The sequence below is a fragment of the Artemia franciscana genome, chromosome 6, assembly GCF_032884065.1.
Source record: "Artemia franciscana chromosome 6, ASM3288406v1, whole genome shotgun sequence".
In the NCBI taxonomy this organism is placed as follows: domain Eukaryota; kingdom Metazoa; phylum Arthropoda; class Branchiopoda; order Anostraca; family Artemiidae; genus Artemia; species Artemia franciscana.
The window spans coordinates 7,735,615-7,750,568 of record NC_088868.1 but is presented as its reverse complement, the minus strand read 5'-3'; the positions used below and the strand labels follow the sequence as shown (position 1 = coordinate 7,750,568).

The window sequence follows — 14,954 nt, the reverse complement described above, 5'->3', positions numbered from 1 at the left end:
CGAAGGAGGCTCCCGCAACAAAAAAGAGAACTGTGAATTTCCACACATATGCCGAAAATACAAACTGAAAAAGTGCAAAGCAACAACTTGCAATTTTGATCATGCCTGTTTGCCCTATGATGGCTGTTTGCTATGATGCTATGATGCTATGTGATGCTATATGATGTTATGCTATGTGATGCTATGTGATGCTATGATGCTATGTTTGCTATGATGGCTTGCGTCAACAAGTTGTGCAGTTTTACTCATAGTGCTAGTAATTTAAAATCTCTTATTAATCGTCCTATGCCTTTTAAGTATTTTGACCGTTTGTCTCGATTTAATCGTTTCAACCGTGATCCAGTATTCTATTATGATATGCCAAGCCATAGGCAGATTGTTTAGAAGATCTATTCTTCAAGCAATAATCCTTGACCCGAGCCGATGCCGAAAGACTTGTCGAGACGAAAGGGTCAATAGCTGAATCAAAGAAACCCGCCTTTCCGGCCCCCCCCCCCAATCACGCCCACGACAACCTTTTTCAACCACGGGTCACCGTGGGTCAGACAGGCTCAGTACATCTCTCCTGTTTCCCTTGGAGCTTTCCCCCTCCTTCCTTCTTCGCCAATCTTCCTCCCAATCCCTAGATCTATATTTCCTAAGATATCAGCATCCTGCGTTTCTACTATGAGTCACGCCGTCCCACTGTTTTGACACAATGTTTTGACATTAGAAGAACATGTTTTGACATTAGACATGTTTTGACATTACATGTTTTGACATTAGAAGAAACTGATCTTGGAGAATCGTTGGAACACCAGGAAACTTTTACCCGCAGCTCTCTGAAATACCCCCAACTTTTGAAGTTGAAGGTAATTACACCGTAAAATTACACCCTAGACCCCAACTCGGTCTAGGGTGGTGAGTTTGAGTCTTACGACAAACCTTCCACCAATACCCCGAATGATTATATTTTACTTTTAGGTGATGTTCTTCCCACTCCTAGCATTAACTTTAATGCTTACACCCCGTCAAAGTTGCCTCAGAATACAGCTTTTCTGAAAAAATCTGTTATTAGAAAGTTTGATTAAAAAAAACGTTATCATTTCCCCGTTTTTCCTCCTTACGAACGCCGAAAGTTCAAATTTCGAAAAGTTAACTGAGTTAGAAGCAACAGCAAATTTAAACCATATTGATATAATTGCAGTTACTGAAGTCCAGGCGCAAAAATTTGGATCTTAAATGAATGGTTTTCAGGAGTTTACGAAGCTATGCCCGGTTGACCACTCACTGGGGGAAAAGGGGGGTTGGAACAATGATTTTCGAAAAGGATTGTCTATTTCTCACCCTTATCCATGTGCCAAGACTGGGTGATTGAGAGTACGACCAATCACCTTGACCCCAGTTTTCTCAAAAATGTACGAGGGTCTCTTAGCAAATCAAACAGTTCGTGGTAACGAACTGTAGTAAGGAGCGACCCGGCTCAATAGTAACCGAAACTCTAAAAAACGGATTTTTTATAACAATAGCTACATCAAAAGAATCTTATTTTAATGATGATTTTAAATATGTAAGTTTCATCAAGTTTAGACTTACCCATCAAAAGTTACGAGCCTGAGAAAATTTGCCTTATTTTAGAAAATAGGGGGAAACACTCCTTAAAAGTCATAGAATCTTAACAGAAATCACACCATCAGATTCAGCGTATTAGAAAACCCTACTATAGAAATTTCAAGCTCTTTAAGTTTTTTCAAAAAATTCAAGTTTTTTACTGTTTTAAAAAGTAGAGTTGAGAGAAAGAGTCAAGCTTTAGCGTAAAGAGCGGGGCGTTGAGGAGGGAACAGTCCCTTTCATATACGGAGTAATTTCTGTTCGTTTTAAGTTTTAATATCGCTCCTTAATTTCAGTTAAAAAAAACTTTTTTTATTTAATTGGTTAAAGGCAGAGATTCTTGAATTACAACAATTTGGAAACCTGAAGGAGGCATCTCCTTCACACTACTTTTTTAGTCTTCTTGACACCATTCTTAAAGATCTTGAAACCCCTGATACTTGGTTGAATGTTTTATTAATTGATCTCCAAAAAGCATTCGACTCAATTGACCACAATTTCCTTGTAAATAAACTGCTGACGGAGTTTCAAGTGAGCCCCTTTCTTGTCAAAGTCGTATCCTCCTTTTGAACAAATTGTTTTCTAGTTCTTAAATATTACAAATGTTTATTCCGATCCCCTTCCTATCTTTTATGGGGTCTCCCAGGATCCCTAATGGGTCCCATTTCATTTCTTATAATGGTTAATAGCCTAATGACTGACCATAGAGAGCGATAGTGAAATATTAAGAGCTCAATATGACATTACTTGATGATGTCACATAGGAGGCTTCTTTGTTGAAGATGAAAGTTAACGCTATTAAATTGTCAGTTATGACAGTTAGTTTTATTTAATCATCCTTCTTTCCAATTATTGCTGACTTGAAGTGGGAGGCCCATGTTCAAAACATCCTCATACAAGCTTCCTCTTAGGTTTCCCTTCTAAAACTTTTGATTAAATTTTCTTGCCTCACTAAGGATCTTCTCAAACTTTATTGTTCTTTTATTTGGCCAATACTGAAGTTTGCTTGTCCAGTATGGCATTTCGGTCTAAGATTGAAAATACTCAAAAACGAGCCCTTTGGATCATAAATGGTGAAGGAAAGGTTCCATATCATTATCTACTGGGTAGGTTCAAGCTCCTCACTTTGGCCGAGAGAAGGAACCTCTTGTGCCTTTGTTTCGGTTCCAAGACCCTGTCTGTTCCCCGATTAAGTTCCATCATCTCTGAACCCTACCTTCCCGCCTGCAACGGACCGTCCCGTATAAAATCCCTAAAAGTCCCCAAACTGACTCCCGTCCCCGCTAATCATGAAAGATATCGCAAGAGTTTTGTTGAGTTGTATAATAGCCAGGATAAAGTCACTAATTTTATTGTTATCTTTATATATATATATATATATATATATATATATATATATATATATATATATCTTCTATCTATATATATAAAAATAAGTTGTTTGTGTGTGTTTGTTGACTGACGTCATGTTTGTGTGTCGACTGATGTCATGTTTGTCGACTGACGTCATTATAAGGATTGATCTGTATGTCGTCATGAAGTTATTTGTCGACTGACGTCATGTTTGTCAACTGATGATATTACACACCGGGACACAAATGACGACCGGGACACAGGGAATATAAATGACGACCGGGACACTCAAAGAGAAAAACTACAACGGGGACGCCGGGGGCACAGGGGGGATATATAAATGACGACCGGGTCACAGGGAATGTTTGAAGAGAAATTATAGACCGGTACACCGGGACACAAATGACGACCGGGACACAGGGAATATAAATGACGACCGGGACACTCAAAGAGAAATTACAGACTGGGACACCGGGACACAAATGACGACCGGGACACATGGAATATAAATGACGACCGGGACACAGGGACACAACTACAACGGGGACGCCGGGGGGCACAGGGGGATATATAAATGACGACGGGGATACAGGGAATGTTCGATTAGCAATCACCATCAACAAAGCTCAAGGGCAATCATTAGAATAATGAGGTATAGATCTGAATTCGGATTGTTATTCCCATGGACAATTATATGTTGTATGTTCAAGAGTCGGTAAACCTGACAATCTATTTATACGCACAGACAATGGGACAGCGAAGAATGTTGTATATTGGTGGGGGCGCGAAGCGGCCCCACCAACTAGGTGTTGGGGTGGCGCGAAGCGCCACCCTAACAGTTAATATATATATATATATATATATATATATATATATATATATATATATATATATATATATATATATATATATATATATATATATATATATACTAATGCTATTTTTTGCTTAAAATTCAAATTCGGCTACCCTACTGTGAAAGAAATATTTAAAGTGAATTCTATTCTATCATTTCTTATCTCTTTTTATTCCCTGGGGCCAAATATATACGAAGATATGAGTGCTGCTGCCTCTCTTGAGAGGCGCGAGTGTGCCTTCTTCATACTGAACATAATGGCTAAACGACAAAATTATTTATATTCTTTGGCATTTGTTGAGCATTTCAGTGCTTAAGTTATCATTTCTTGTTTCTTTCTATTCCCTAAAACCAAACATGTACGAAAAATGATTACTACTGCCTTTCTTAAGAGGCACAATTCTGCCTCTTAGATATTCACCACGCAGGCTAGATAGCCTCCCCGGCTAAGTGGTTTGCGCTCTGCATTGGGAATTCTGTGTCCGAGGGGCACGGGTTCGATTCCTGAAGTAGTCAGTTTTTTAGTTAGAGACGGGGATCAGTGGCGTGACTCTGTGAGCTCATCTAGAGTTGACCCTGCTCTATTTGGGTACCCGGAGAAATCTGGGGAAGATGAGCAGGAAGAGTCTAAGAAAGCATATGATGGCTGGCCTTCAACCCCCCATTGTGCTTTCTGGCTGAAGGGCCACGAAACGGAGATCAGCACTGCCGGTTTGTGCCTTGATGGTTTAGTGCGTTCATACTTGCGCAGGCCAGATACAAATTTTGTCTATTTTCAGGATTATATTGAACATTCCAGTGTATCCGAAACAAGTCGTCAGATGAATGAGCCAGTAAATTTGAAGCGTTGTTTGGAAGCTTTCACCTTGGAGGAGCGTTTGAGGGATGAGGAAAGAGTTTTTTGTCCTAATTGTCACTCTCATCAAATTTGCTGTAAAAAGCTTCAGATTTGGAGATTACCGCCTATTTTGGTAAGGATTTTATTGTGCTACAATAGCTATCACAATTATTTTTCCAAGTTTGAAAGCAATCTTCCTTTTAATAACGTCAGGATAAATTATTATTCCTTTTGTTATTATTCCAGGAATTCCTTTTAATATTGTTTTTTTTTTAATCTTCCAGATTTGGATATTACTGCCTATTTTGGTGAGGATTTTATTGTGCTACAATAGCTATTTCAATTATTTTTACAAGTTTGAAAGCAATCTTCCTTTTAATAACGTTTTAGAAATGGAAAGGCGATGGAATTTTGTAAAAATGAAAAAAACAAACTTAAAGATCTTGGAATATTCAAACCCACTCTACCCTTAGATTTTGAAAGGCATAACGCAAAAATTTAAAATGGTCCATGATTATCTAGGTAAAATTAGTCTACTAGTTAAATAAAGTTTCTTTATTACAGTCGATAGATTACTAAGGCCAGTAAAATAAACGCTTGTTCCCCCCTCCTCCCCGCCTCGGTCTTAGATCTATCTTAGGTCTATTTTTCCCTGAAAGTCGTGATTCTCCAACATCTTTTCTTATGAAGTTTAAGGGTAGCAGTATGTTTTTGTCAGTGTTGCCACTTTGAATCGTGAAAATTGATAAAATAAGCTAATTTGTTAAATTTGAGTACTAGAATAAAGCTTGCATTATTGCCGACCCTCCAATACCATTAAAATAAACGCTTGTTTGGCCCTCTTGGACTAATCTTAGGTCTACATTATCATGAAAGCCACGATTCTCCTAGCTGTTCTTTTACTATTAAGTTTAAGGACACCGCCATGTTTTTGTCGGTGTTGCCACTTTGAATTGTGAAAATTGATAAAATAAGCTAATTTGTTAAATTTGAGTATTAGAATAAAGTTTGCATTATTGCGGGCCCTCCAAGACCATTAAAATAAACGCTTGTTTGGCCCTCTTGGACTAATCTTAGGTCTATTTTATCATGAAAGCCACGATTCTCCTAGCTGTTCTTTTACTATTAAGTTTAAGGACACCGCCATGTTTTTGTCGGTGTTGCCACTTTGAATTGTGAAAATTGATAAAATAAGCTAATTTGTTAAATTTGAGTATTAGAATAAAGTTTGCATTATTGCGGGCCCTCCAAGACCATTAAAATAAACGCTTGTTTGGCCCTCTTGGACTAATCTTAGGTCTATTTTATCATGAAAGCCGCGATTCTCCTAGCTGTTCTTTTATTATTAAGTTTAAGGACACCGCCATATTTTTGTCAGTGTTGCCACTTTGAATCGTGAAAAACGATAAACAAAACTAATTAGCTAAATTTGAGTGTTTTCTCTTTGGCTTCACAGAATATAGGCAGTTTCACACTGTCATTGCGTAATGATGACAGCTTAACGTAAGAACTTAATTCTTACCTAGTATGATACCCGGTTGGCCTCCCTTAGTGATTTATCATTATTTCTAGTGATCTTGTATATTGCATTAAAATACACTAAATCAGCACAGAAATCACTAGATCGCTAAAGAAAATCACCAAATCAACCAAAAATCAGCAAAATCTAGTGATTTTTTTTTTTCCACTGATTGGCAACCTTGGTAAGATCATGTAAGAATAATAAAAAAAAAGAATTTGAAAATCAGCGTTAGCCAAAGAACCTGGTAAACTAAAAAAAAATTATTAGTATTAGTATAAATATCTTATTAGTAGTTTATTCCTTAATAAGTTAATTCTCTTTCTAAACGGCAGACTTAGCGTAAGATAAGATTAATGTACCTTCCAGCTTTTTAATAGTCTGTTTTTATGGCACTTGGTATTGACCAAGTGATATATAGCAATCGCAAATTCTGTCGGTCTGTCTGTCTGTTGGTCCCGGTTTTGCTACTTTAGGCACTTCCAGGTAAGCTAGGACGATGAAATTTGGCAGGCGTATCAGGGACCGGACCAGATTAAATTAGAAATAGTCGTTTTTCCGATTTGACTATCTGGCGGGGGGGAGTAGGAGGCCGGTTAATTCGAAAAAATAGAAAAAATGAAGTATTTTTAACTTACAAACGGTTGATCAGATCTTAATGAAATTTGATGTTTGGAAGGATATCGTGTCTCAGAGCTCTTATTTTAAATTCCGACCGGATCTGGTGACATTGGGGGGAGTTGGGAGGGGAACACCTAAAGTCTTGGAAAACACTTAGAGTGGAGGGATCGGGATGAAAATTGGTGGGAAAAAAGTCCTAGATACCATGATTGACCTAGCCGGAATAGTTCCGCTCTCTTTGGGGGATTTGGGGGGGGGGGGGTTAATTCTAAAAAATTAGAAAAGATGAGGTATTTTTAACTTACGAAGGGTGATCGGATCTCAGTGAAATTTGATATTTAGAAGGATATTGTGTCTTAAAGCTCTTATTTTAAACCCCGACCGGATCTGGTGACATTGAGGGGAGTTTGGGGGGGCCTAAAATCATGGAAAACGCTTAGAGTGGAGGGATCGACATGAAACTTGGTGGGAAAAATAAGCAGAAGTCTTGGATAAGTGATTGACATAATTGGAACGGATCCGCTCTATTTGGGGGAATTTGGAGGGGGGGGGTTAATTCTGAAAAATTAGAAAAAATGACGTATTTTTAACTTACGAAGGAGTGATCGGATCTTCATGAAACTTCATGTTTAGAAGGACCTCGTAACTCAGATCTCTCATTTTAAATCTCAACCGGATCCGGCGTCATTGTGGGGGGGGCAGTTGGGGGAGGAGACCGGGAATCTTAGAAAATACTTAAAGCGGAAATATCAAGATGAAACTGGATGGGAAGAATAAAAACAAGTCTAAGATACGTGGCTGACATTACCGGACCGGATACGCTCTCTTTGTTGGAGTTAGGGGGGGGGGGGGGTAATTCGGAAAAATAAGGTATTTGTAACTTACGAACGGGTGATCAGATCTTAATGAAATTTGATATTTAGAAGAATCTTGTTTGCTTTAAAGCTCTTATTTTAAATTCCGACCAGATCCTTTGACATTGGGGGGTTGGAGGGGAAAACCGGAATTCTTGAAAAACGTGAAAATTGGGGTATTTTTATCCTACGAATAGGGGATCGGATCTTAATGAAACTTGATATATAAAAGGATCTTATGTCTCAGTTGCTCCATTTTCGACTCGATTTGGATCCGGGGACATAGGGGGTTGGAGGAGGGAAACAGAAATCTTGAAAAACGCTTAGAGTGGAGAGATCGGGCTGAAACTTGATGGGAAGAATAAGCACAAGTTCTTGATACGTGATTAAAATAATTAGAACGGATCCGTTCTCTTTGAAGGAGCTGGGGGGGGGTGTTAATTTGGAAAAATAGAAAAATTGAGGTATTTTTAACTTAAGAACGGGTGACCGGATCTGAATGAAATTTGGTATTAAAAGGAATTCATGTCTCAGAGCTCTTATTTCAAATCCCAACCAGATCTGTTGACATTGGGGGGAGTTGGAGGGGGAAATTGGAAATCTTGGAAAACGCTTAGAGTGTAAATGTCATAGATACGTGATTGATGTAACCGTTCTGGATTCGCTCTCTTTGGGGAGTTGGGGGGAGGGGTTCAGTGCTTTGGCGAGTTTGGTGCTTCTGGACGTGCTAGGACGATGAAAATTGGTAGGCGTGTCAGGGAGCTGCACAAATTGACTGGATAAAGTCTTTTTCCCAGATTCGACCATCGGGGGGGCTAGAGGGAGAGGAAAAATTAGAAAAAATGAGGTATTTATAACTTACGAGTGGGTGATCAGATCTTAATAAATTTTAATATTTAGAAGGACATCGTGATTCAGAGCTCTTATTTTAAATCCCGACCGGCATTAAGCCTCTGATTTTCCTTTTAAATCAATCTATTGATTCTTAGAATTTTTGTTAGAGCTCATACCACATGCGCTCTTGGCTCTTAGCTCTTCTTTTCTTCTCTTATAGTAATTGTTGTCCACTTAGTTACCTAGATAGAGCTTTTTAAAGATCATTGAGTTTTATTTTGTATAAACTTACTGAAGAAAAGGAACTTTAAGTGGATAGGCCTGAAATCACTTTTTTACTCCTTCATTGTGTTTTCAATAAAACGCCTTGTTTTTTTTCAATTCTACAAGTATGAGATAGTGTCACGAGTCAGTTTATTTGACATAGACTCTGATATAGTTTCTAAAAAAATAGCGTGTACATGACTTATGTAATGATACATAATTTATATTATATAACTTATGAAACGATACAAAAATTGCCAACCTTGCTTATTTTTAAATTGAACTATTATTTCTTCTTAACTCATTCAGGCTTTTCCAGTAATATATGCCTACTACTATTACTATTGAAATTCATTTTAGCAACAATCCTTCTATGTCTATGTAGCTACGTGGGCTCCTTTTCCGCTCAACCTAATTAAACCCTGTCAAAAACTCTCCTTTTCCCGTCAATTTTTGGGACCTTTAGCCCTGCCTTTCTCTTTTCTTTCCTACTATTCCTTTAGCCCTTGATGGCTTGCCAAAAGTGACGATCTTCCTTTCATACTTTTCCTTTAGCCTCAAATGGCTTGGCGAAAAGGACGATCTTCCTTTCCTACTTTTCCTTTAGCCCTAGACGGCTGACCCAAATTGAGGATCTTCCTTTCATACTTTTCCTTTAGCCCTAGATGGCTTGCCGAAAATGGCAATCTTCCTTTCCTAATTTTCCTTTAGCTCCAAATGGCCTGCCGAAAACTACCATCGTTCTTTCCTACTTTTCCTTTAGCCTCGAATGGCTTTCTAGAAACAATGATCTTCCTTTCCTACTATTCCTTTAGCCCTAGAAGGCTTGCCGAAAATGACGATCTTTCTTTCATACTTATCCTTTAGCCCCAAATGGCTTGCTAAAAATGATTTTCCTACTTTTTCTTTAGCTGCTGATGGCTTGCCAAAAACGATGATCTATTGCATTCTGTCACCCTTCGCAGAGTTTGTGTCCTAGCCATCTCAATATTTCTTAACTAATTTTTTTAACTAATTTCTTTAACTAATAAAAAAACTAATTTTTGTACAGCTTATTGTTTGAAATATGGTCAATAAATGCTGATACCTTTTTATATTTTGTGAATGAATGAAATCTATCCCCCGTGTTTAACAAGATTACAAGCGTAGGAATAATAAATGATTGGAAAACTACTTTTTAGATTAACCATCTAACTGAACATTCTTTTTGTCATCTGATCCAGCCTGCCGTCCCTAGAAGAAATCACGATTCAGTTCTTTGATTATTGTATTGAGAAAAAAAAGCAAGTGAAGAAGAAAAGTATGAAAAAATTATGAATGAATGACTGATTGAAATAGAAAAAAAATGAATAAATCTTGTTCCATTTTTGAACAATAGTTAAAAACGGAGTAATAGTACGTAAAGAGGGAAAAGAAAAGAGAAATATAATGAAATACATAAAGAAGAAAGATTAATGAGATACATAATGCATAATAACACATAAAGATGAAAAAGAAAAGAGAAACATAATGAAATGCATAAAGAAGAAAGATAGGAGAAGATATAGAAGACAATAATAATGAGATGCGTAATACATGAAAATAAATCACGAAGAAAGAGGAAAAAGAACAGAGACACATAACGAAATGCAATACAATATACACCGCAACACAAAATGTGTTCTTCCAGCCGAATCAACTAAAACAAGAGAAAAATGACACCTTAAGGAAGTAAAACCTAAAAATCATGAAATAAAAACCTAAAGAAAGATGAAAAAGAAAAGAGAAACATAATGAAATGGGTGAAAAAGAAAGATATTGAAGATAATAATAATGAGAATGCATGAAAATAAATGAAGAAGAAAGAGTAAAAAGAAAAGAGAAGCATCATTACTTGTAACACAATATACACGACAGCAAAAATCAAGCTCTTCCTGCGAATCGACTAAAACAAGAGAAAAATGACACCTTAAGGACATGAAACCTAAAAATTATTGTTTACCTAGAAATATTTGAGAAATGTTGTTACAATAGACCTCAAACGCTTTTGATGCCATTAATATAGATAATATATATTAATGTATTATCTATAGTAATGTAGATATAGGGAGCATTTAATTGTTGTTGTATGTTGATTAGTTTTCCGTATTTGACAACCAATTGGATGTTGAAAAATTCCTCCAATTGACTCATGTGAAAGACACGTGAATATAAACAGGGCCCTAATTACACTACGCCTAAAAGGGTGTAGAACATCATCTATTTAGATTTAAAAAAAAATAATTGTAATTTTTCTATGCTTAAATAAACGCCTAAAAATTATCATATACCTAGAAATCTTGAGAAATTTTGTTACAATGGACCTCAAACGCTTTTAATGCAATTAATATAGATAGCCTTACGCCTAAGAATATTGCTTAAAAGCAGTAACGGCTTCTTTTTATAATTGTGCCCTTATTTTTCTCTAGATAGTTCACTTGAAGAGATTTCAGCTTATTGGAAATGTTTTTACAATAATTAATTTTACAATAAATTAATTTTTAAATTTTTTAATTTTTTAAATTCAATAAAATTAATCAATAAACTAACTAATGAATTAATTGATTAATAATCAATTAAATATAAATTAAATTTAAGAAACTTAATTAATTTTTGCGCCCTTCTTTTTCTCTAGATAGTCCACTTGAAGAGATTTCAGCTTATTGGAGGACGTTGGATGAAATCTCCAAAAGCTGTGCATTTCACCCTCGACCCGTTAGATCCTAGTGAATATTTAGCTGCTGTTCCTCGTGAGGCAGTTCTCAATCGCACTGCCAGCCTTAGAAAAATAGACCATAATGACAATACTCAAACATGTCATACCGGTGAGCATTTCTTTTATGTGTGGTTTCGTCTACTCTTTTTTCCTTTTTTATCTTGCTTTATTACATTTGTTGTTTTGCTTTTTTGTTTTGGTTCTTGCTCTATTATTTTTGGTTTGTTTAACTTTTTTATGATTATGCTTCATGTTTCCTCTGTTTTGTTTATAGATTCGGGTTCTTGTTTAAATACAAAATTTACGATTCGCAGCACGGTTTTTGTATGCAGCTATAATAATTTTTAGTTAAAAAGAATTTTTTGAGTTACTGCAAATTCTACCTGCGATCATGCCTAGCAATCCTTTTTCAAAATCTGACTGCAAGTGCCTTCAAGAATCAACTAGCTGTAAATTTATTGAGAGTATGCGACACTAAATAGGGTAGTAGGTGAGGGTGGGGAAATAAGTGGAAACCTATCTCCTTCCTATACGAAAAATATTCCTTGCTATATATATTCTTTAAGAAATGGTCGCCTGAAAGTAGTTTTGACGTTTTTGTCATAACTGAGTTACAAACGCTATTTTATGAAAAAAAAATCCCTTTCAAATGGTCTAATTGACATTGCTCTAAGATGTCTCCCGCTGTGCAAAAAGTGGGGTAGCAAAGAACTGGGCAATGCTACTTGGTAGTTTTCAAATTTTTTGGCAGATTTGTCTGAAAATATTATTTCTATATATAAAAATAATTTTTGCTCAAATAAAAGCTTTGAAAACACAAGTTGTGCTCCACCTTGCGAAAATTGGGGTAGCATAGTAGCAATGCTACTTGGCAGTTTTTGTGCCCTTATAAAATTTGGTGGCAGATTTTTTCTGAAAATACCAGTGCTTCCACTATCCCTGAATTATTGGGGATTTCTCCAAAAATTTGTCTTAGCAAAAAAAAAATCGGTTTACCAAAAATTTCTTTCTTTTCAGGGTTGCCATCACTAGTTGTTTATCACTAGTGACAATCCACCCCCTAGTAACTATCAATTTCACTTAACTTGTCACAATTGTATATCTACTTTCCAAAATTTTGTCTCAATTATTACTACACATCAAAAACCAGACATAGATCATTGAATTACTGACCTTTCTTCCTATGCTAGCAAAAGCATGTTTATAAGACTACACTATTTCATCAAAAATTCTCTTGTGACTCGTGGTAAAGAATTTCATTTGAACACGTGTAAATCTGATTCAGTGTAATTCTGAGCATCTTTGCAAAGAGGGTTGTTTTAAACAGCTGGATCGGGAGTTTAAATTTTGTTTCCTTTTGCTATTGTGTTTAATTTTCAAGGATCTGGCAACATAAGAGAGTTGGATTGAAAAATTATTCTAAAATCAAAAAGGGAAAGCATGGAACACTACTTGTCTATTATATAAAACACACTCGAAAGTTGAAGTTTAAATTTTGTTTTCTTTTGCTATTCTGTTTAATTTTCAAGGATCTGACAACATAAGAAAGTTGGATTGAAAAATTATTCTAAAATCAAAAAGGGAAAGCACGGAACACTACTTGTCTATTATATAAAACACACTCGAAAGGTGAAGTTTAAATTTTGTTTTCTTTTGCTATTCTGTTTAATTTTCAAGGATCTGACAACATAAGAGAGTTGGATTGAAAAATTATTCTAAAATCAAAAAGGGAAAGCACGGAACACTACTTGTCTATTATATATAACACACTCGAAAGGTGAAGTTTAAATTTTGTTTTCTTTTGCTATTCTGTTTAATTTTCAAGGATCTGACAACATAAGAGAGTTGGATTGAAAAATTATTCTAAAATCAAAAAGGGAAAGCATGGAACGCTACTTGTCTATTATATAAAACACACTCGAAAGGTGAAGTTTAAATTTTGTTTTCTTTTGCTATTCTGTTTAATTTTCAAGGATCTGACAATATAAGAGAGTTGGATTGAAAAACTTTTCTAAAATCAAAAAGGGAAAGTATGGAATGCTAATTGTCTATTATATAAAACACACTCGAAAGGTGAAGTTTAAATTTTGTTATCTTTTACTATTCTGTTTAATTTTCAAGGATCTGACAATATAAGAGAGTTGGATTGAAAAACTTTTCTAAAATCGAAAAGGGAAAGCATTGAACGCTACTTGTCTATTATATAAAACATACTCGAAAGGTGAAGTTTAAATTTTGTTTTCTTTTGCTATTCTGTTTAATTTTCAAGCATCTGACAATATAAGAGAGTTGGATTGAAAAACTTTTCTAAAATCAAAAAGGGAAAGCATGGAACACTACTTGTCTATTATGTAAAACACACTCGAAGGGTGAAGTTTGAATTTTGTTTTCTTTTGTTATTCTGTTTAATTTTCAAGGATCTGACTATATAAGAGAATTGGATTGAAAAACTTTTCTCAAATCAAAAAGGGAAAGCATGGAACACTACTTGTCTATTATATAAAACACACTCGAAGGGTGAAGTTTAAATTTTTTTTTTCTTATGCTATTCTGTTTAACTGTCAAGGATCTGACAATATAAGAGAGTTGGATTGAAAAACTTTTCTAAAATCAAAAAGGGAAAGTATGGAACGCTACTTGTCTATTATATGAAACACACCCGAAAGGTGAAGTTTAAATTTTGTTTTCTTTTGCTATTCTGTTTAATTTTCAGGGATCTGACAATAAAAGAGAGTTGGATTGAAAAACTTTTCTAAAATCAAAAATGGAAAGCATGGAACGCTACTTGTCTATTATATAAAACACACTCGAAAGGTGAAGTTTGGTGACAATAAAATATGACTAAAAGAGAATATTTTATTAGTGAAATTGTGAACCCAAAAGTATCTCCTGGTACTTTTTTTGGAGAGAATGCTGAGGTTAGAGCACGTTTTGTTGAAACTTTGTTGGATTCGCCTTCTGTCCATAATCAAAGTTTAAAAATTTTAGTAAAAATGAACACTTAGTCTTACGTAAAAAAAAAAAAAAAAAAAAAAAAAATCTTTATTTTCATTTGGCCTTCAAAAATCCCATTATTGATCGTTTTCTTTCTTTATTATATATATATATATATATATATATATATATATATATATATATATATATATATATATATATATATATATATATATATATATATATATATATATATATATATATATATATATATATATATATATATATATATCTATATATATAAAAATAAGTTGTCTGTGGATCTGTGGATGGATCAGGTGACGTCACCTGAAAAAACTGGATCAGGTGACAAAACTGAAAACTGAAAAAACTAAAAAAAGGCAAAAACTACAAAAAAAACTAAAAACTAATAAAAAAAATAAAAAAGCTAAAAAACTAAAAAAACTAAAAAAAAGGCAAAAACTACAAAAAAAACTAAAAACTAATAAAAAAGCTAAAAAACTAAAAAAACTAAAAAAAGGCAAAAACTACAAAAA

At 34.9% G+C, this 14,954-nt stretch overlaps 1 protein-coding gene across 1 annotated transcript in view; it reads left to right on the top strand.

Annotated features, from left to right (window-relative positions):
- Positions 1 to 14,954, top strand: part of LOC136028474 (ubiquitin carboxyl-terminal hydrolase 32-like) — a gene marked incomplete in the record, with an annotated part of 242,323 nt that overhangs the window by 206,683 nt on the left and 20,686 nt on the right. Inside the window, 2 exon segments of the mRNA XM_065706316.1 lie at positions 4,579 to 4,770; positions 11,383 to 11,572. Of these exon segments, the coding sequence (XP_065562388.1) occupies positions 4,579 to 4,770; positions 11,383 to 11,572 (382 nt within the window).